The 24,625-nt window shown below is 37.6% G+C and overlaps 1 protein-coding gene across 1 annotated transcript in view; it reads right to left on the bottom strand.

The window, feature by feature from the left end:
• Nucleotides 1-4,904: 4,904 nt before the first annotated feature.
• The window catches only part of LOC310895930 (uncharacterized protein), a gene marked incomplete at its 3' end in the record, with an annotated part of 47,664 nt that continues 27,943 nt past the window's right edge, over nucleotides 4,905-24,625 (bottom strand). Inside the window, exons 3-4 of the mRNA XM_083827646.1 lie at nucleotides 7,687-7,723; nucleotides 4,905-5,005 (exon numbers count right to left, since the gene is read on the bottom strand). Of these exons, the coding sequence (XP_083683772.1) occupies nucleotides 4,905-5,005; nucleotides 7,687-7,723 (138 nt within the window). The remainder of the gene's footprint in view (nucleotides 5,006-7,686; nucleotides 7,724-24,625) is intronic.

The raw sequence follows: 24,625 nt of genomic DNA, 5'->3' as shown, positions 1-24,625 counted from the left end.
AAGTTTCTTTGTGTGGGGAATCACTTGAGTCTTTGGGTATTCTTTAGCAGCTTTGGAGCAGTCCTTGCGTCAATAATCTGAAACACATTTCAACAATTTTCCTCTCCCTGAGGAACCATGCTCTCAGGTCAGGGGTGTGGGACTGTGAAACACTGGAGTGGAAGAAGTTGACATCACGGGTGTAAACACCTAGGCTGCACATGGGTAGGTGCATAGCAGAAAGGTGAAGGAGGCAGAGAGTACAGAGAAAAGGGCATACCTTAAGTTGGGGCAGAAGGATTTCCTAGTAGGATGGGTAAAATAAAGAACATGTGGCTATGGAAGCATGGTGGGAAGGTGACAGTTAGAGAAAGTAGGGGAGACATGACTGATTTAATAAGTCAGATGCAAAGCTGAAACTGCTGCTGTCACGAGTAGCAGTTCCAAAGCAAACTATGGATGAGAACTCATGTAAGGTTATAAATAAGCATCACAACAAATAGAGCTTGTCCCCAAGCTCCACTGTTTCCAGCAGAGGTACTCTGTACAGCCAAGACTCCCTCAACATAAACCAGTTCATGTTAAAGGAGGGAGCATCCACCTTTGAGATCGGGGGAAGGATACAACATCCCGCTTCCAAAATGAGGAAGGTTAGGTGACAAGCCATCAGGAACACTAGGATCCCCAAGCAACCAGGAGAAGTTCTCCATTCCCCACCCCCATTAACTTCTGGTCTGTAACAGGAAACACCTTTTTCTACCTTCTCTGGAAAGCAGGCTCTGACCTAAAAACAAAGGCAGATAATTCACTGGAGCATTGAAGTGTGCAAGTGAGCAAACAGCGTGATTCCAGAGCAAAGGGCCCAGACAGCAGAACTCCTCCTGTTCCCAGCTTTTCATCCTGACTCAGTGTAAGAAGAGATTTACATGATGAGGAAAGAATCAGTACAAAAAGCAGAAAGGAACCAGCGCCGCTGAAGAAAGGGTGAATGTGACCCCTTTTTCTTACACTTCCACCAACACGGGAAATCGCCTGCCAAACTCTCTCTGCCTTCATTTGGCACAGGAGAGCAAGCAGTCTGAGTTACACTGCTGCTCATACCAGCAAGCTTTGCACCTTTCAGAGAAGTCCTTGCTCTCATTATCTGTCCAGATCATCCTATCACCATCATCATACACACGTCTCTGATACGCTCTCTCTCTTTGCTCCTTGCCTTTTCTCTTCTTCACTCCCCAAAACAGCAATATTGGCAATGCTATCTTAAAACGGTAATAAAATAATCAAAGCCAGCATGAAGTCTGAACTAAATTCACTTCCTCTTTGAGTTGTTTCTTCCTCGCTCATTCTTCTCTTACTTTTGACCCAGATTATTACCAGGGCTAATCTACAATTTTCAATCAAACCCGGGATTTTTATGGAGAAAACATGCATTTGATTACACTTATTTTTGCCTGACCCCATTCTCATCAATGATTCAGTTTTGGGGCTGTTGTCATCACACTGGCACTATCACAAACTCTTTTTTCCTCAAGAGAAAGGCAATCGGTGATTAGCTGTAGTTCCACGTTTCTGGGTGAGAACTCTGCATCTTGCGTTTGCTTGGTATTGCAAACGCTGCATGCAGCCATATGAAAGCTTTTTTCAAGTCTGTCAACACAGCTTTTTCCCAGCCCACCTTATTGATACCCTACTAAAATTGACATGTGTAAAAGTTACTAGCACTAAAACAGAAAATACTGACTTCAGTAGTTCTCAGGCTATTTTGTAACAATCACTCAAGTCAAATGCTAAAGGAAACACCTGAAATTTATTTTATTTCATTTATTTCCAAATGAAATCAAAACACGGATGACCCCTATTTGCTTATCACACTTGATGGTATTCTCAAGAGTGATATTACTTAGGTTTCATAGATGCACTAATCTAAAAGCTGTCAGAAAATTCAGGTGTGTCAGAAGAATTTTGTACTGGAAGCATACTGTAAATCACAGACTGCTTCAGAGATGACATTTTCAGAAAAGCTTGAGACTAGCAGTAAGCCAAATAAGGATTTTTTTCAATGAGTCTACTACACAGTACTTTGTTACTCTCGATCTTTCTCCTTCCCACAAGATCTGTAGACAGAAAGCAGATTTCATTCACTGTGACTTGCAGTCCATGACTCAAAGATGTTCAGAAAGAAACTCAATGAGGGCAGCATTCCAGATTGCTTTCCGGACACAACATAACATCCCATCACCCCCAGAGGAAACACACCCAAGTGTTGAAATTCCTACTGGAACATGTGCTCCCTCTTCACTTGGCAAAATCTCACAAGCCAAAAAGCCTCAGCTGCTGTATGATACCACGTGCCAAAACAGATATCAAAGCCTTTGACATCATTCAACCTCAAACAGGAGAAATTCTTTTTATAACCACATGTAGTAGTTCTATGTATGCAAAATTTCTTAAAATGACACTTACGTGTACAGCTCTTGAACTGTCCCATATGCTTCCTTCCCTTCTTTCCCTATCAACGCTATCTTTACATCAGTATCAATAATACTTATTCCCATCAGAGGCTTTGCATACTTGCCACGGAAAACACTGCACTCTAATTTTTTCTCTTAATATCTACAAGCAAATTAATAGTTTAAGACCTTGTTTTATGAAAAGTGTACACTCACATCTTGAGTTAGACCGGACGGTACTAAAAGCACAAAATTTATCGCCTGCTCACCTTTGGAGACTTACGATACAAGCAGACGGTGGAATACCCTGTTTTTCCCCAAGGATCATCTAATACAGCAAGATCAAATGAGATGAAAAAGTTGTCTTACAGAGCAAGTATCAGCAAATTTCAAAGCACTAGAAACACAAAGTGGATTAGAACATCTCCCTATAAAAAAAGGATCAGATAACTCCTGATCCGACAATGTCTGGCTACCTATCTTTGAACAACACATTTTGCCTTTGTGTTTTATCATCTCTACAACTGGGGATAATGCCATCTCACGGGACTGTTTTGAGGTTTAATTATTACTTGTAAAGGCCTTCAACTTCCTGAGCTGAAAGGCACAGCTTTAAACATTAGTAGCATCCATAATGTAGATCTGTATAGCTTACAGACCTTAGCAGTCAATCCTAGCAAATAAAGCCAGAATATGTTACACGTTAATGTTGTGCTGCTACACGCAAGCATGCAGAAGATTGCGCACATTGTTTAAATTAAACTTAAGGCTCTGCGACAAGGGAAGCTATTTGACTTTACCACGGGGGTAAAGTCTACTCATTTAAAAGCTGCAATAAATCTATCAGGAACATTTCTGTATTAAATACTGGACATAGTTGTACGAGCTTTCAATACTCCTGACAAACTCCTCCCCTAAAAAACAGAGTTGGTAAAGAAAAATACAAGTAGAGGACATGAAACATTTAGCCTCTAGGAGAAAGGGGCTAACGGATCTAACATAAGAGGAAAGTCAGTTCTGTGCAAAATGCATAGGTGCTTGCATAACAAGCTTTTTTTTTTTTTTTCCCCCTTCTCATCTGCCACCTTTTTTCCCCTCCAACAAAGGGCTTACTGTACAGCATGGGAAAGAGGCAGCTGTTCCCATAGGACCTCTAATAAACTTTGGGCCTATAGTCTCATATGAAAATGATATAGCCCTTACCAAATCTGATTTTACCAAATAAGGACCTTATTCTGAGCTAATGTCCTTAATGTCACCTGTCAAGTTCATCTAGCTACTTCCTTCCAGCTTATGCCAGTATGGATGATCGGAGTATCAAGGCAATCCCTACTACAGGAGACCTTGCTCCCCTCGGAGGTGGGACTGCATCCCCCCTATTCAACCAGACATTCAAGGCTCCACCACACCTCCCCAGCATGTGTTGCTTCTCTTCCTCATTTCACTCTCAGTACATCTTGAACGCATACTGTCTCCCCACAGCTCAGTATGTGGTGCCAGCAGAAGGAATCCCTCACACTGTTCACGTACTGCTCTCCTTATTTACACAGATGAGCACGATATACAATGGATTAGGAAATCAATATTCACTCCAACCGCACTGCAGCTAAACCTCAGTACAGTGTGCTCTATTTAATAAATTCTCCCACTTCTGATAGTTTAAGTTTCAGAAAACCAAATTAGTATGTTAGACTGAAATAAAAGAATACAGCCAACCCAAAAAAACACCTGATCTTTTTATCCATGTTTCAAGAGATACAGAACTACTTTTCAGTTTAGCTTTTTGTCATGAGCATTGTCTGCCTTTGAAACAAAAATACAATGAAAAGAGATAGCTGTGATCATCAGTAATTCATTCCTTTCCATGTGCATTTATACTTACACCCGTTAGGTCTCTACAACTAAATGCTGCACCCTATCAATATGCAAATAGCTGCTTTCCCACTTCAAGTTTCAGACACAAAAGAATGAAAGACTAGTTCATTTAATAATTGCTTTTAAGAGACCAGTGAGAATCATCAACAGTAAGTGTTCTTACGGGTTTCACTCTGATCTTGGACAGGAATACAATCAGTATGTGCTGAGACAAAGGTCCATGCTGAAAAGCAGGACTGATGAACTGTTTGGTAGAGGAGTGGGGGAAGATCCTGTCTCTGCAGCAGGCTGTGCATGTAGGCAGGGAAAGGATATACACACATGTACCATACTCTCATTGTAATCCAAAGGCTGGGTGAATGACAGCAAGTCACCTGTAACTTGAATTTCAGTCCTTTATAATGCATTAATGAAAAACCAAGACTGAGGTCACAGAAGGAGGCTTATATAAATTAAATGCTAGAACGAAGGAAAAAAGGGAAAGTTTATTAGCTAATGAACAGGTTGGCCTATTCCTTGGATCCAACCGGGATATTATGGTCCAGAGATAGGGACAACTAGGTGGCTGGGTTCAGACAGCAGTGATTAACGAGTCTCAGTCTACGTAGATGCTGGTGACAGGCCAGGTACCACAGGATCCTGCTTGACATTGAGAAAGGTTTCAGTGAATCCATGGCAATAAACTGACAGGTGCCTGGAGACTAACAGGATAGAGTGAAAAGTCATAGTCGCAGAGAAGTAAGACACATTTGTGTTGTTTTCCATTTATTAAAGTTTTATATAAGAGAAAGAAGATATTTATTTTTGAGGTTTCAAAAAAAAAAAGATAATCTGCAAAGGTCAATATACAACGCATGATTACAAACTATTTAAAGGCCAAAGAGACTATTGTGCCAGTGCTGAAAGTCAGTTGCTGTTCTGTAACCTTTAGAATGACTTTCTTATCAACAGTGAGTAATTGTGACCTTTCTCATCAAAAAAGTGCGATCAAATTCTTAATCCATTATAGAGAACACAATGGAAAGAACTTTTTCCTCCTTTATTGTTACAACATTTACGCAAGCCATAGGCAATGAATAGTTTCAGATGGTATTTTGATGTGTCAGGATAAAGACCAAAGGGAGTTGGTTTTTTTTTTTGTTCGTTTTTGTCATTAGGAAATGAAGGCTTGTATCCTCAATTTAGTTTTCTGTAACAGTTTTCTGTTGTTTTGGGGGGGAAAAACAAATATAGCCTTTTTCAGCTATTATAAAATTGAAGCAGAGGCCTAATGTTTCCCTTTGTTAATTATACAAAGTGTTTACATGATAACATGATAGCAATGTTGAACAAAATTCAATAACATTATACACAACGTCACTTTAAAACAAGTAATTCTTTTAGCACATTTGACAATTTCAAGGGCAACTACCTGAACTAGAACAGTAACAAGCACAAGAAAAAAAGCAAATATGTGTAAGCCTCGGACAACAGCTCTTGTGGTAACCATAAAAATGAAGAACTACAAATCACCTTATGTGCAGAGTTAGCTTTAACAGAGAAAATGAGCGGTTGAAACGTGAGTTTAATGAAGCTGAAATTTCTCACCTAACTCAAGAGTCTAAGAGCTATATGCACAAGCTAAGTTATCTGTCTAGCTCTAATGACTGCAAAATGTTAGACACCTCCGGAAGACAAGTCATACCATCCTTGGATATTTGTCTAGAACAAGACAGATGAATCATTCCCCCAGAGGTGCCTTATTCTCTCCTGCAACTTCAGGAGCCACCAAACCAATAGCTTAAATAGATGCGTTGCTTTAGGCAGCCAAACTAGGTGAGATAAATCCTACCCATACAGCTAGACAGCATATCAAATAATACTATATATCCACTTCTTTGTTTATGTAAAAACTGAGATGTGCCCTTTTTTCCTGCACTGTAACTTAATACTTCCTTTGTAACTCATCCCTCATCTAACCTGTTTTATGCATTCTCTTACAAATATTTTCTCCCCTGGTTCCCCCTCTCACTGCTCTCATCTCTTTAGAGAGAAATTAAAAAAAAAAAACAAAACTTTTTAAAAAATAGAGAAATTTTCAAAATTGTGTAGATCTCAGTTTAGATAACACTAGAACTGAAAGAAATTTTAAAGCACCTGGAAACATCCCCTGCATCATAAGTTTACTTTATGCCACAAAATCACTTCCCGAGCTTCCTCTGCAGTGTTGGAGGATTTTTTTTTTTTGATGCACATTACTTAGTATTATTTTATCAAAAATACACTTAATTCTTGTAAGTGTAATAAATACAGAAAATATTAGAAATACTGTATTTTACCAGAACGCCAATAAAATCAGTGTAGCAATGAGTACTTGAGAATGCTACTCATTATATGTTTGGTATTAGTTACAGCTCTTTTCTAAAGACTCAGTACAAAAATATGGACAGAAAGATGCAAAGGCTCACGAAACTGCATGAACAGGGCTTTTATTAAGCATTTATGACCACGTAGACCATTGGTTTGATGTTATTCTTCAATTTTACCAAAAGTACCATAGATAAAGATAATTTCTTGTCAAATGAAACAAACACAATAAAAACAAAAAGAGCAGTGTAAGACCTTACAATTACTTCAACATCACCATATAAGTTAACTACAGAAATTAGCTCATGTGGAACATTTTATGATTATAAGCTATCAGAACATTGGCAGTTGATGTTATTCAGTGAATACCAGGAAAAAGTAATTATATGAGAGCACAGAGTTAGAATAAATATCTTCCCTGATAGGTGTGAAAAAAAGGAACAGATGCATGCCTGATGCAAACTCAAATGTTTTTTTGGAAGTTACTGGCATCTGAAGATGTGGACTAACATTTTTATTTTTAAGGAAAAAAGAAAGAAAGTAAGGAGCATAATTCTAATTATGTAAATGCCTTTTTTGTTAAACAAGGTTGTTGCAATTTTGCATTAAATCAAGCTACATGATTTCATCCTAAAAATTCTGTTAAGTAGTGTAGGTGTAAGAAGTGACCTTGTTCAGAATGAGAGCAGCCTGGCGTTAACACCACGTACTCAAAACTCTGTTAGAGGTAAGAGAATAGTACAGTGTTCTGGCTACTACCTGGCTGCTCACACAGTATTTCCTCAAGTATTCCTGCAGTTACACAAACAGCTGAAATTATCTTCCTCTCCATAGTACTAGGATTCTCAAGTAGAGTATTTCAAAAATGCCTTCCATTGGTTCTACTGCACAGCTGCTGTCCTGACAGCAAAGACAGTTTGATTAACCAAAAGCAAGTTTGCTTGGACCTTACACAGAGCTTTCTCCTCATAAGCTGACACAGAAATACATCCAATATATACAAGTGCATATGCAGAATCCAGCAGCAAAGACTTACCTAAAGTACCAACTACCTTTGTAAATGTAGCAGTTATCTGTAGAAAAAAATAAATCACCCCTTTAGTTAAAAAAGCACAAAATCACATCATGCCAAGAAGTAAAGATGGAGAGGTAAAAAAAAAATCCACCACATAGCGCCTTTTATGTTTAAAAAAAATGTATATACTTAGTGGAGTAAAGGCAGAGGAAGATGCACAGACTTCAGATGTTTATGTTCCAAGGAGCTCAGAGGAACAAACCATATGCCTGAAGTATGTTCTCATCCCTGAGGGTATTCTAAAGAAAACAAAAGCATAGACTGTCCTACTGAAAAGGGCAAAAAAGTCAAGCGTACAGTAAAGGACAAAGTGGGATAGGAGTTGAATCATACCTGCAGAAAGAAAACAAAAAGAATCTACAAAACATAGTCTGCATTTGTCTTTTGACAAAGCTCCTAACAGATCTTTTAAAATGTATTCTATTTCTCTTAGCTCTGATGAAAAGAACAGAAAAAATTGCTACACATTCTATGTTCTCCCAGATGTTCTTGTTGATGAACAGAAAACTTTTCTACTTTCATAAGCACAAGCTTCTTCACAAAGCCTGTGGAAGCCACAAAAGTGAGACTTATGATAGTTTTCCAAACACTGAAGTTGTTATGATCCTGATTCAGCAAAAGCAAACACGAATTCATGAAAGCAGTTATTCATACTGCCATTAATGAAACCAGTCCCACAAATTAAGTTGCATGATATTCAGCAAACCAAATTCTCTCCCTCTGAAACTATCAGTTGAAGAGAACACATTTACAAGCTTACTCTAAGAACCTCCAAGCGGAATAAAATAGTTTAGTTTCTGCTGTTAGGGAGATTCATTAGTCTATATTTTATTTATTCCACTAAAAATATTGTGAATATTTACCAAGTTTAAAATACTGTCTCAGGAAGAGCAGCCCTGATCCAAGAAGAGCTGAAAACAAACTGTTCATCATCTTGAGTTGAAGTAACTCCACTAAGAACAGAGATTTACTGAGAAAGACTCTTTTCCTATAGCTTACAAATAAATTAAGTTGGAGAATATGTATGGGCAAACATGAACAATGCTCTGATAAATATTCAAAGTATTTGTGCTGTAATAGAATCAGTGTTTAGAAGAAATGAAAGTATACAGCTGCATATACCTGACATAAACCTTGAAATCTGTTGTCTTTTAAATCCTAACGACATCGGAAGTATTTACTGGGTATACACTACTATACTTAAAAAGTGAAAAAGTATCAGTATGCTATCAAGAAAGGTAGTTTTTTTTTTTTTTAACATAAGAAAGCCGCATCGGCTCTCTTCATCCAAGAGAAAACAGAACTCAGAACAAGGTAATCTTAGACAAGACTTAAAATATAGTTAAAGGAAACAAACATATATCACGTTTAAATTGACCTCTTTTTCAATATATATCTCACTGAACAATAAAGCAGTATGAAAAATAGAAAATGAAAACATTTACATTTGTCTCCCTAAGTTTACTGATATTTTTATTACTTGAACATGTACCTGAGCTGTATAGTACAAAGCAGTATCTAAGTAATGCAGAACAGCTACTATTCATACTTATAAAACACAATTTCTCCACGAATTGCCTTCAGTAAGTCCCCAAACCAAAACAGAAAATTATACTTCAGTAACACTGGCAAACTTTCAAGCCCCCTCACTTTCCGAGGCTTAAACTATATGGAAAGAAAACAAAACAATAAAACGAGTAATCTTCAGTTTTACAGAAAAGAAATGTTGCAGGTTCTAAGATAGAAATCCTTAGAAGTCTGAACTATATTTCACTTGAACAGTAAGACACTTGAATGGTAAAAAAATAAATAAATAAATAAAAACAAGCTATTTCTTACAGGCAGCAGAATGGTAGCACTAGGAATAAATTCTCACCTAGCAGCTAACGCCTCAAAACACTTTCCTGTGCTGGAATATGCCCTTTCCTTCCATACCTACTTTTTCTTCTCTATGTAGCTTTAAACTACGCTTACAAACCACAAAAATTAAAGTAGTGGTTAGGGTGCATACACTTGTATCTGGCTTTCTCTTAAACTAAGAATTGTAACAACAGCTGTTTAAATACAGCATCTTCAGTGCCAGATTACTGATCAAAATCTCATCCCAAAACCCACTTTTTGCTGGGGGCCACTTGTAACTCTATTTTGCAGACCTTTGGGCTTACATAGCTACCCCTAAAGTTCTCTATTATTACAGTTCCTTAATCAAAGCAACATAGATCGAAGTCTACACCTGCCTGCAATGCAATCCTCTCACCCAGCTGTAATGCAGGTACAAAATTTTAAGTTTTAGGTTGGGATCAAGAAGTTTAACATCTAATCTGTGCAGTATACACAACATTACTGACCTCTTTCAACTGAGCCATTTCAGACATCTGCCCAAGCAATATTCCTCAATCTAGGGAAAGTTAGCTTTCTGAATAATGTATCAGACATTTCCTCCCAGGCAATACGCTTCCATCCTGGCTATCAATTTGCAAGCCAAACCAAAAGATGTCCATAGACAAACATGGTTCAGTCCAATTGTTTTCTGCTTTCATACCCTAACAGAACAGGAAGGGAAAGACCAGGAAGAAACGAAAACAACATTTTCATCTTAAAATAGGACACAAAAAATGCACCACACTAAGACACCAGGACACCATGTTTCTAAAAGTCAATTTAATTAACCTCACCCCGCAACAGCTGAAGTCTTCAATTTCCAACCAAATTACTATTTCAGTAAGTAAAAGAGTAATTTTCTTACATCAAGACACAGCATAGAATTAATGTTGTTTTTGTTACATTTTAATGAAGCTCAAAGTGACACATGCAAAACATCAGAAATAAGAGCATCACCAATCTGAAAGCAAATATTTTAAAACAAATAGAACAAATGTCATTTTACTGTGCCCTCCCTAGTTTCCCCTAAACATTTCATTTTCCTGTTTTTTAAAGCATAATTCTCTCTCCTGGGACTGAGTAACCTTTAAATGGATCTCTAGTGCAAGTGAAACATCTGACTGACTATTCAAGAGAAAAAGTGGAACTATAACTCACAGAGCACTCTCTAATGCACAAAGTAAACAAACAGGAAAGATGGAAAATCCCACTATTTATTTTGTGGTCACCTTCTGATAAATGTAAATGGGAGAGTTGAATTCTACCAGTAGAAAGGTGACTTACAACTAGACAAGTATTACTGAGGAGAAATAAGTATGTTTCAACTGTTTGCTCTGAAACTTTACTGACTTTCTAGGTTTTGCAGTTTTCCAGAAGCCGAGGAAAAACCCTCATCAGGTCACATCTCACTGAAGCAAACCAGAAAGCAATGCTACAAATGGAAATCATGAGGAACGTTCTGACCATGCCACTTTTCCAAAGGCATGTCACAGTTCTTGGAAAAAAAAAAAAAAAAAAAAAAAAAGAGTGGCAGGGTGCAGGGTCAACGTCAGCAAGTTTTCCCTCCAGCATGGTTTTGATGTGCCTAACAACCTGTGGAAACAAGCCTGTGCAGTGTCAGCACCCCCCAAGTGCTTCCAGCAGCCCTGATCAGGCTGGGACATGCAGATCTTCCAGGTCTCAGAGGGGCTGGACTCTGGAGAAGCCACAGCTGAGGAAAGACCTCAGTCTCTGAGCATCCATGGACAACTAGGTCTTCAAACTAACAAAAAATAGACACTGGAATTATTTGCAGGACATTCTCCTCAGACTAGTTTTGTTCTAGAACTGAACTATTTTATTTGTTTTGTATTTTATTTTCTCCAAGATTGGGTTTTCATGTACTCTAGAAGGGTACGTCTATGCATTCATACAATTATTTATCCAAGGATATCCTGTATCTATAAAATGTCACTTATCCATACATGTAGTATAGATTTTTTTATATTTCTAATTGATAAGAACATTTAGATGTGTTATAGTTATATGCATTTTTAATATATCCATATAGCTGTACATTTGCAGCTAATGTTTTTGTTACATCATTATATAAATATTGTTATATCTTTTCTTCTCCCTTCAAGAATTAATCACTTGTAATCCAACAGAACAACATATTACTTGTCTAACTGGTGGGTGCAGTGTACAGAAAATCAAATGTGTATTTTTTTTTGTTGATGCTTTTTTTTGCTATGTATAGCATATGTTTCATTGTTACAGAATGTTTCTATGAGGCAGAGTGACATTAATGACAAAAAATGGACTCATCAGATACTCTGGAGAGTTGCTAGTATTTTTTTGTTTTGATTTTAAGTATTATGGGCACATGGAAGAGTTGGCATTTCTGATTGTATACACTTAGCACAGAGGTGAATGTCAGTACAACAGATCCACTTACTTAAAAATAAGTAAATATCAAGAATGTAAGACTTCCACCTCCCTGACTAGTCTTTACTATGACACAGTATTAATCTGAAGCACATTTGTATGGTTAGAGATTTTACTTTCCTTAAGCCATACGCAGAGAAATGGTGTAAGAAAGGATCTTTAGACAAAATCTTAGTGACTGCGGTACACTCTAGCCATGTAGGAAGCAGCAAGGAGGAGAGTTGAACCATGGTCCCAAATTTTACCGCATCTCTTCCCAACTTCCCTTGTGTAGTCCTGTTAATGTGGGTACACATTGCATGAGTTGCATGATAAACATCGTAAGAATAGTTAGCAATTAACTGAGAAAAATATTTGGATTTATACCCTGAAATTTAAAAAAAATAAGAGAGATTGTGAGCCCTAAAGTGGTTCAGCTTTATTTCCACAGCCAGTCTCATTCTCCTTGACACTGCCATTTGATTGCCTTTTTAGTCCCCCTCAAACAGACACAGACACACACACACAAAATAACAACAGGTTTACAGAGAAGCTATTAAGGCACAGTTGTGGAAAATACTATAGTGTCACTGAGCTAAACAGCCTCCCCAGCTTCGCTCTGCAAGTTTGCCTGTAGGAACATCAGTGGCTGGATGCCTGTCTGCGAGTCCTCCTTCAGAGGCACATTCTCTCTTTAGAGAGAATACTCTACCCTTTCAGCATACTTTGACTCCTGTTCAACCAAAGATACGGCACTTGTGCACACTGTTCTTTGAAAATACATCCGACATTATAAAATCCTCAGAATTACGTTCAAATGAGTAGTGTATCTGCAGCCCTAGCACACCGGATCGTTCCTTGTTGCAGTTTTGGAGCTGAAGGCTCCCCAGCCTGCTCGCTACCCAAATATACAGCTTGTATGCTGGACCTATCAATTAATTGGTTCATGTGCTGTCACTATGAACTAGTTATCTAGAGTTCCTAGAGATAATTGTGCTTTTCTACTTAAGCATTAAAAATTATACTACATATATAACAGGCAGACTAACACACACAAACTAAGCAGGAACAAACCAGCCGATTGAATTTTTAGCAGTCAATGCAAGATTTGGTTAGCGTTTACTGAAGTTCATCTGGTAACTTGGTATGTAGGCTAAAGCTGGCCTAGAATATCTTGTATTAATAAAATTATTATAAGCCATTCACAGCCCCACTCAGCATCAGGTTTGACATATCACAGTTCTGATTCTACAGCAAATCTAAGGAAAACTGCATTTGTTCTCTCATCTTGCTCAAAAGGGTACTTTATTCTGTAGTTTTTCTAAGTGCCCTAGAAGTGATATGTATATGTTAATGGAACAGTATATAAAGTCACCTCAAAGACAATTGTTTTAAAATTGTAAACCCCTACAGATGGGATGTAGGGTGACAAGTTAATTTAAAATTAGATTCCTGGATATAGTGCACACCTGATAATTGAGAGAAGTGGGAGGAGGGAGAAGAAGGTTACTGCTCTATATTTGAAAAGGTGAATCCCTCCTTCATTAGGAGAGGAGAGGAACGAAATCCAGAACCATACTGCACGGCAGATGTAACTGCTACCAATTGCAAGGATTTCTAAACAGCTGCAGGGGATGGGGATGGATGTATCCATGCTTGTGCTTTTTCACTACAGGTGAAATCCATTCAAGTTCAAGGAAGCTGTCAGGGTGTTGTGGTAAAGAGAAAGACCACTGAATACAAACTCTCAAACAGCCCAACATATGCTCTTCTGCGGCCCTCTCTCATCACGGGAGAGCAGCAGAAATCCAGAGACACTATCGCCCCATCTCCATCACTGCTCAGACCTGCCCACAGGGCACCCTGAGAACGGCCTCCGTGCTCTCCCAAGGCATAGAGGCACCACATCCAACCTGGTGCCCCTTGCCAACCTCGGTGCTGAGGCACACCAACCACACTTTCGTGCACCTTGTTGAATTTCACACCCACAGCCCATGCAGAAACCTCACTCTCTTCCCAATGTTTCACACCAGCAGCACCTACCAGCAAAGCTGAGGAGGAAAAGACAGGGCACCTGCATGTTGCCATTCCTGCTTCTGCAAGGCCACAGGATTTGGTGGTATAACACAACATTGCTACAGGTTATTTCTACCAACAGCAATTGTTATTTGCGAAATGCCAGCATTGTGTGTGCGACAAAGTATGACACTAAAGTAGAGCAAGAAATTTAGCTTTGTCAGCCACACATGGCACTCGAAAGAGGAGCAGACAGAACAGAGACAATGAGCAGAGAATACGGCCACTGTAGCTTCTTATTTTACTAATGGTTCTAATTGCTGACATTCAACATTCAATTATTCATATGCAGTTACATGTTCCTATTGTGCCAGAAGCATTGTAGGGACTTTGAAGATAAGAGTTGATAAGAGCTGCACTTAGAAGTATTTTGCCTTAATTACTTAAGAGAATACTTGCGTACAAAATATCTAGAAACACACAAGTCAATGTGAGTATTAGGAAATAAGCCAAACCCTGTAGGTTTAAGAAGCGTGCATAAGTGCGCTCCCCTTCCTAGCTCCTGAGGCTCCAGCATTTTGCCTTGTAATTTAAAAGAGCCCCAAGTACAATTTCACAACTGTTGTTAGAACTGCAATTGCAGGTAAGCACGTATACATGTTCACATACAACTACCAAGAAAGTAAATACGTATGCTGGACAGTACATCTCTAGAAATGTCTGATGAACAAAATAAAACAATGGGCTACAGTTTAATTCTTTTTAAATAAAATACGTAAAAATAGTCATAACAGCAGCAAAACCCTATACAAGAAGCTTACAAAACAACTAGCAGATGTGAATCAACACAACTGAAATCAAATCAAAATTCTATCTTTATGTTTTCCTTTTTACACTTCTACAAAAGAGTCAACCTAAAATTACAAGGATGTAAAAATGCTCCACTTTGGAAAAATTAAAAAAAAGTGGCATGCAATAAAAGATCTATTATTAGCTTTGTCTCTGTTCTATTTGTCTTCAATATCTTTCATAATAAAACCTAGAAGAATGAAGGGCAATATAATTATTTCTAAATCTCTACATAAACAAAAAGGGACTGTCCCCATTTACAGTTTAATATAGAATTAAACACCAAATCAATATTAAATAATGACTGAAATTGTTTAGGCAGCTGGCTGCATTTATGTTGACCTTACCTGCCACTTGACTGAGAATTTTCCATATACTGAATACAAAATAGCTTACAGGACACAAAGCTGATTATTATGTCAGACAAACTCTTTCTTCTCCTTTAAGTTCATACAACTAACCCTATGGCAAGCCTCTAAGAGGCTTTTGTCTTCTTCTGCATTACTGGGGGGGTACTTTAAGTGATGCCAAATTCAGTTTTTTAAAATACAGATCTTGAAACTACTGAAACACTTTGGAAAGAAGTACAGTCATTTACTCAAATTCCCTCCATGCTAACAACTGACTAATTACAGTTCCTTCTCTCAGCAAAGCTCGCAGTACATTTTTCTTGCATATTAGCCAGATTTTGTTTGGAGTAACTTTTCAGCTTTTTCTCTTTGCTAAGTACTTTTTAGCCCCACAGTGTCTGAGAAGCCCCTCTGAAAATATTAAAAAATAATAATAATACGCACCATCAGCAACACTTCCTATTCTGCACTGCGGCTACAGAAGAAAGGAAGAAAGAGGAAACTGCTGACATGTTCTCCACCTGGTGTTTAAATGGTTTTACCCACGAGACAAACTGGACTTCAGACTGCTCAGATTTAAAGGCTCTCAGTTTTAAAGTTTGATGTGTTAACTTCAGCACATGAAAATAAAAATCAAGAGTTAAGATACATGGCTTTCTTTTTACAACATTGAGCTGGCACTGGCAAACAAACTCTGTTTCACTGGTTCTTTTGTGGGTGTGGTACTTCAAGTCACAGAAACAAAACCAGAATGAAGCATATGTAATGCTTAGGACCCTTGAGGGAATTCTGTGGTTTGCTGTCTTGCAGTTGAGCTATGAACAGTTACTGCTGTGGTCTAACCCATCTACCCCATGAACTCCAACAAATGTTTACCTATCTGCCGCTCTAATGTGTTACTCAGCAATTCTACAACAGTGCTTGAATTCACCAAACCCCTGGGAGCTGTTTGCAATATTTCATTGCATTCTGCAGAATGCACACTCATATACTTAAAATACACAGTGGGAAAGCAGTGTACTGAGAAAGGGCTGAATGACCATTGACATAGCAGCAGTGAATTGCACATGGACAGTAAAAACAAGAGAGGAATCCATTTGTTACGAAAAGCACATTAGATATGAAGATGTCAGGGACCAGTTCCATTAGCACTAGCCTAACAGTAACCTTGAACTAGCTTTTAATTACTTTCAATTTCTGCAGCCATTGCTCTTAAGACAGTCACAGCTGTTGAAATCCTGACATCCCAAACAAGAACTCCCATTCGTGTTAAGATGATCAGGATCTTCGTCTGTTTCCTCAGTTGCAAAGAGATTTTTGCTGCTTTACTCTGAATATGGTTTCAGTAGCAGTGGAATAGGGGAAAAAGCAATAGCCACATTGTTTGCTTGATCCAACAACACACACACACACCTTTAATTTGCTCAAGTTTTGCATTAGCGCTCATCAGAAAAGCAACGGAGAAGCAACTTTTGTCCTTCTGCACATGCATTGAAAGCAACAAAAAAATTTCATTCTCACAAGCCTCAGCCTATCCAAATGGCCTGAAATAACTTCCTCCTTAATTTTTAGTGTTTTCTGTGAAGTTAGACATTCATCAAAAAACTACATATAGGAACAACATCTAAAGATGCACGGGAAATACTCCCTTATCTTGGAGCCTGGGATCATTTATTTTACTGCAAAGAATATAAAATCAATGCCTGAGAAAGTACTGAAGAATTATGATCATATTCTTAAATACATTAGTTCTGTATCTGATTACGCTAGCAAAAAAAAATGGGCAACAGGCACTGAGTGTCTTGGTATTGAATTACTATGCAACCTTTTCTTCTAGCAATGCAAATTTTCAGTGTATAGACTATGAGTAAAATACTAGCTTAACACTAGTTTAAATTTGAAGTTATTGGCCACAACTGCCAGTTTCATGGCAGATGCAAGGTTCTGTTAAACAAAAGCTGGGTATATTATTTACCACAATTACCTATGAAATACCACATGCAGGAAAATAAAGGCAAAACCAGCTAAAACTGTACTAAAATCAGCATAACATCTTTAAAGTAAATTTCTTCATATCTTCAAAGCTTCTAAGAAATGGAAATATTGATTTGGAATGTTATAATTCACAGTAACCCCTGATCCACTGTTCTTCTGCTTATGACTTTGTTCTACCATAAATTTTGTTTCATATCAACTTGCTGAACAATAAAAGTTTCTGAAATTGCTCAGTACAATTACAGTAAGCACACCAGCACTCCCCCATCTAAAAAAAATGAACTGTACAGCTAATAAGAATAATCATTGTGATCAATACAGATCAATCTAGTGATCATCACACGAGAATACCCTTTGGCTGCTTAGTTTTTCTGGTTTTCTTTTAACCTTAATGGAACTGGGATGCAAAGAGGAAAGCTGAGAGCAAGAATTCCTCAAACAGGAGGACTCCTGCAACCAGAAATACCAGAAATGCAGAAGCACATCGTGGTACCAGCAGAGATCCTCGTTTCACTGTGCTAACTGCTCTGCTGACAGATGGAGGGGCACTTTTCTTTGAAGAATTTTTAAGGAGTAAAAGAATGGCTAAGAAAGTGATATGAGCAATCCAGAATCACTCACTGAACAAGCAACCTGTGCCTGCATTGCAGATCAATGGTGTCCCCCCTGAACCTGCCTGTTGATAGATTTACAGGGGAACTACAGGATAGTAGCAAAATCACATCACTACAAGAACAGGGGACACATGCAGATGAGATACCTAGCACCAAAATAAAGTTGCAAAAACAACAGCCAAAACACTGATGCTATCAAAAGCTCTGCAGGCTATACAATCTGCCACAGGAGCTGCAAGATTTGGTGGAAAGCCCCCATTATGCCGACAGTCTTGCCAACCAAATGAAATAAATTGAAGTGAAACATGAGAAAGCGAGAGAGAGATGGAAAAACAAACAAAAAAAATTTAAAAATTTATTTGGGTTCTCTCTTAAAGCACATGAATGCAAATGGTAAAGCTGATTCCACTGATTTCAGCAGGCTGTATCACCAACTCCTGAATAATAAATCTTCTTTCTAGTTCACATCAGGGAAAAAAAAAAGTCAATTGATACAAGATGTTACAGTGCTTGTGAAGTGTCCTGGCTGGAACATTGTCCAGGGATTAGAACAATTAAAGACTATTCAGGCTCCATCCCTTAAATCTAATTCTACTCCATTAAAACAGTTGGATTTTTCCCTTGTAACTGTGAGAAGAATTTGGCCTTAAATTACAATTGTCTGATAGCTATATTTACAGAACTGGCAATACCCTGAAAATACAGAACCTCCAAGAGAAAAGAGCTCATAAAAAAACCTTATGGGATTATCAATTAAGATATTCTAACTTCCAAACTTAAAATAAATGGAAAATATGTCATATGAACCTCTGTAGATATTCAATCATTTTATTTTTATTATATTGAGACCCATAATTGCACCTGGAAGGAAGGAAAAACTGGATCACTTCGTCCCCATTGGTCTAAAAGCACAAGTACCATCAAGAGACATACCTGACTCACGAGCAGAGTGAGCAGCAATGAGACCAGTATTAACAAGCTTCACATGAAAAAAAATAATTAGGACAGTCAAAAAAAAAAAAGAGGATTTAATTGTTCACATAGCTATGAAATAGAATCCACACCGTTTAGAAAGTTCAATGAAACAATACTGAAGTAAGGAGTTCTGCCTCTTACCAATCACACATACTGCCGTATAATCCACTACATATGCTAAACATACCTATTTTTGGATCTTAACTTTATCTTCCATTTTGTGCCTGATATTTAAAACATAGGAATCGTTTTAGCACAATACGGTTTGTATGTAACACACAGAAAACAAACTTTTCTTGAATCATGTGTGCATGCATTTTACCAGATAAGTCCAACAAATCAGCCTTTATCTTCTCCACACAATATTATGTGCATTTTCATAGAAACAATCATCTAGGTATAAACAGGAATGGCTCGACTGGTGGAGGTGTTTATGGAAAGGAAACAGAGGTGTTTATGCACCGGAAAAAAGTAACCTGCCATTGAAGAGAACTGAAGTATAAATAGCAGAGAGGGTCTCTGCACTTAATATTAAGCATATATGACAACTGAGAATGAAAAAAAATGAAGAAATGCCAACACAGAAAAATATTTACAGGAGGACATAATCAAGATTCAAGTTTAAACCTACCAGGAGCTTGCTCCCATCTTGTTCTCTATTTTCAAGTATAATCAATTGAACCAGAAAGCAGTTAATACAAAAACACTTACATGAGAAAGGCCTTGCTTTTCAGAAAACCGTTACAAAGGAATGTTCATTAAACAGGCATCTTATGTATTGCTACACCTCTAGTACCTGCACAAAGCAAAACAATACCTTTAATAAAGTAGAAGCCAGCAGCTTTCCTAATGCATCTCATAAAACCAGTGTGCGCAAAGCTCTATCAACCCTCCATTTCAATTTCCATACACATCAAGATTTCTCATCTACTGCTCATCTAAAAAGAGGAATAAACCAGTTGCCTATCTGCTGAAATAAGGTTTGTGGAAAAAACTTGACTGAAAGAAAGAACGTTTTAAACTAGAAAATATATAATTAAAACATGTTTCATTCTAAAATGAGTAAGCCCAAGCTATTTCATTGTGTTTGTTTTGTTTTTGCCCTGTCTTTGCAACATATTTTCTGTCAAGTATGTTGCAAAGCACACATACCTGATAAAGCCAGACATCCAAGTGGACCAGACACCATGCAGCAAACATTTTGTTTACCAGAGACATTTATAATTCAATTTGGAGACATTTGCAAATGTTAGCTTTCAGACTGCCCTCTTAATGTGTTCTTTAACAACTCAGTAGATGCACAGTAACTGCAGGTATATTAGTATAATCAGTCTCAGGAGTAAATTATGCCATCTAGCCTTTTAGTAATGTTTTAGTTGCAAAATTCCAAAAAGAAAAGGCCATTTCAAGTAAAACAGACCACCTGGTTCAAAGGAAACCTGTCTGGTGGACAGGTTACATAAGTGAGAAAATGCAATATCAAATCATCTCTAATTATATTCTGAACATTTGTTCTGATATTTTGAAAAGTTCTGGATAGTTTAGCTGTTAAATCTTTAAAGTGAACTGCAGAAGTACTTCCTCAGTGGAAATAAAGGAAACTTTATTTGACAGACAAAGCAAGATAAAAATTCAGCTTGCTTCAGAAATCTTGTGTTGTCTTTTTTTTTTGACATCTTTTAATAGTTTTTTAAAACATTGTTATTTTAAATGACTTCAACACATTTCCTTTAGCAAAGAATCCAAGTTTTAGACTATACTGTCAAAGTCCCAATAAAACAGAGATACTTCCACCAAAAGGTAATAATACATGGTATCTTTTGCAATCCTGAGCTCATTAAAAACATCAACATCACAGCAAAAAAAATGGAACAAAATGCTTCTAAAATTAATATTTTAGAAGAAAAATCTCAAGATCCTCAAGTCACTAAGAGAAATCAGGTAAAAGCTTAAAAACAGGGGAGAAGGAAGATTTTTTTTTTTTTAACCTTTCGGTAAAGCGTCAAAATGACGCAAAATGATTAGATTTTCTCAGAGTGGGAAAAATTAAGAGTACTATCAAGCTATTAAACCTTGCATTGGATCATTTGTGGTATGAGTTATTAGCATAATTGGGGGCATGCTTTATTATGACCTCTGCAAAACTTTCATTTCCCAAATGTGATAGATACAAAGTGCTTTTGTAATACCAATAATGATTATTTCCTATGGGAAACTGCCAATTATAAGTTGGTGAAAAAGGCTATGCTGGGTGTACATTGAGAAAGCGAACACACCTACCAACAGTCAGACTAATTAAAGCCATTCTTCAAATATTAATAAAGCTTTCCAATTCCATGAAATATAACCTGTACATTTCAGTTCAACCACATCCTTGTCAGGTCATTCATTCAACAATAATAAATATTTGACTACTGTTTAAATACAGCATTTATGCTGAACATTCACCTTTCCCTGGCAGTAAACCAAAACATGTGGGAAGCTGTTTTAACATTTAACCACTTGACTCAATTTCATATTATTTATATCAAGTCACATCAAGCGCCAGCAAAAACAGACACAGAAACAAGTCCCTTGTGTTCTGGAAACACGTATTAGAAAAAAATAAATCATAGTGAAGATCACCTGTAAGGATAAGCAATAAACTGCCAAAGAGAGTGTGTTTTATAACACTGACTCCAGTATACTCTGCTGAGGTCACAAGTACAAGAGGTAGCAGAGTCAATAGCATCATTTCCTGCTCTTCCGTCACCTGCTGTCTCATACCCTCAGCTGCCAAGGTTCACATGCTAATGCGCACCACCAAGAAAAGAGGGGACAGAGGGCACAGCCAGACAAAATTCCTGAACATGCCAACTTGACAGCCAAAACACAGGACAACCACCTTCCCACCCACCCACACAGAGCGTCCAGCTCTACACACGTACGTTAGGCATGCCAGAGTGGGAATGCTTTTCAGCAACACCAGCCTGAGGCATCCTGTTTGCAAAGCTTCTGTTGCAGCCGTGAAACCATACTGCACAGAAATGGCAAAGCCTTCCAGAAAATGCAGTTTTAGGATATATAGCGCACACAGTCTCTTCATAGATAAGCCCTGGCATTTCAAAGCTCTCCCTGGATCCCACTGGTTGTACAGACTGAGTTGGTAGGCTGCAGAATCATACCAGAGAATAGATGAGAGCAAATGAAGCTCCATTAAGGAATACTTGGGATACAACCATGTGCTCCCACATTACTGAATAGGCTTCAGCTTTTACTGATTAGCTATTCCAGACACTGTTGCTTTAATTACCATTACCTCATATTTAAAAGGCATTTGCTGTAATGTCTTTGCTTTAGCCACCATAATTTTTAGAAGTTCTTAGAGTCTGATTCTCATTTATGCTCCTGCCAATTTGCAATACCTTCGCGAGATGAAATAGACGTAAAAGCAAATGTAGAAATATTGTACTACACCTTTACCTCATCTCTGGATTAACACAGAAGAGTAGAGTATTAATGACAAATCTGATTTGAAACTTCATGTGACATTAGAAAACACTCCATGCTGATACATGAATTGAGAAAAGAGGAAAGCTTTTACTTTCCTTAATATATTCTCCTGGAAACTGCCTAAATTGTTTAAAATTTTACAAGAGCAAACTCCCCAGTTCACCAATTGTTTATATGCACCATTATGAAGAAAAAAAATGTTCTGGAGAGTCTATGCAACAGACAGCTTAATTAGGGCATGGAGGAAGAGGCATGTTAAACCAACAGAATAAAAGAGATCATTTAAAAACCACTTAAGGAAGTTTGTTCTAGGTTCTTCAGGATATCTTGCACAATGAATATCTACATCCTTAAAATCAGATGTGTTTACACAAAAACAGGTTGTAAAGACTCTCACAGAAACAAGACAGCTAGATTTCAGGCATACAGACCCAGCTGATTTGTAGATGGGGTTATATGTGCAAATGTTTTTCTATTTTTCCCCTACAAGTTATAATTATATTGTTCAGTCTGATAAAAGACACTTTGCCTAATGAAAGATTTCACTTTGCTTAGTTCCAACATGGCCACAGGCAAATGCCATGTGGATGTTTGATATGAATCCTTCCTTCTCAAAGTTAGGACAGGCAGAACTGACTTTTGAAAGGAACCACAGGCACCAGCTCCAACTTCAGCAAAATCAAGTTCTGATCCACCTGGACAACAAGTTTTCCATCTTGTATCTACCTTTCAGAGATGGAGTTAAATGGCTTAGTGGACCACACATAAGAATCGATGTGCGCAAGCCCACACTTTATTTGGTGAAATTTAAAAAGTCAATTTAAAAACTCGTTTACTTAGTTTTCAAAGAGAAAGATTCAGAAATAACTTGAACAAGCCATCAAAGTACCAACGTGAGGCAGACATGCCTGACCATCTTGCTGGAAAGGACCTCCTGAATTCAAAGAGCCAGCTGCTCAGCATAAACGTAATTCAAACAAGCCGCATATATTTTAATAGCCAGGCTGCTTAGCTTTTCTCCTCCCAGAAAGTTTGTAAAGAATGAAAGACACAGTAGCTTTCTAAAGGCTACAATATAGCTAAGCTCAAGGTGAGATGCCATGCAAGAAGAAAGTGACTGAATTAATTTTTGTCAGACTGAACTTACAAACTGGAGCTGGAGATATACATTTGACCACCTAGACCTGATTAAATGCAGTAAGCAAAGCACTGCCTCTTTTTGTATGAGAAGAGTGATCTGGTAACCAGGCCATTTATAAAAACACTCACTGCAAAACAAGTATAAATGGTTGAATTCCTCCAAAGAAACAAATACCTGAGAAAAGGACTTTGTAGAGTTTGAAAAGCAGCCTGTGTATCAGTACAGGAGTTACCGGTAACCTCTACAGCAGTGCTGAAGATAGGCTCCCAACTGCTAACCCAGACTGCAGAAGATCTCAATGATCTTGTTTACAATCCAGATTTTGTCTGCTACAGATCAAACTGCAAAAAGTGCAGTTATTAAATCTATTTACTAAATTTACTTATTACTTTTCACTGTAATGTTTAATACAATGACTTATTAATTCTGAAAAAGAAGAAAGCTAAAAATACAAACAACTGAAAGGGGGGAATGTGTGCCATTAAGCAATAAACAACATTCCATATTTCTGTCTTTCCCCTTTGTTTTACAAAAAATAACTAGACAGTAGTCTCATCACTCCACATACTGTAACTTTCAAAACTTGGCAGAGCAACTCTTGCACATTGTGTTTCAGATCCAATAACTCAATACATGCTTCAAAGATCTGGCAGCAGTTCTTTTAGGACTTATTTCCTACTTTTCTGGCTTATGCAACCTGTTGAGTTTAGAAAATTTACACTCAGTAGATTAAGGTGATGCACACAGAGAAAGAGGAAATCGTAATAACCACAATAATTATAAATGAAATTTTGAATGCAAATTTGATTGGCCACAGATATTTCCATTGCCTGCAAGGAATCATTCTGATGAAGAACAGGACACACAACCCTATCAGATTCCAGCTTTCACAGGTACTACAACCAAAAACATTTTGTTAGGGTAAACTGCTGCCAATAGGGCAGACTCCATAACTATCACACACGCAAACTCCCTGTTCTCTAATGCAATACATGTTTTAAGAGCAACAGAATTACAACAGGTAAGGTATGAAAACTAGAACAAAAGCAGGTTCTGGCAAAGCCACAGGGTGATGGGGAGTTTTGCCTTTGATTAGAATCTGTTTACTTAAACACTCAGCCAAGCATCTCTCCTCTAAACCAGACCACAAATGTAATTATGGAAAATTTCACAGGGATGTT

This window comes from Anser anser (assembly GCF_964211835.1).
Source record: "Anser anser genome assembly, chromosome: 3".
In the NCBI taxonomy this organism is placed as follows: domain Eukaryota; kingdom Metazoa; phylum Chordata; class Aves; order Anseriformes; family Anatidae; genus Anser; species Anser anser.
This window is presented reverse-complemented; position numbering and strand designations above follow the sequence as displayed.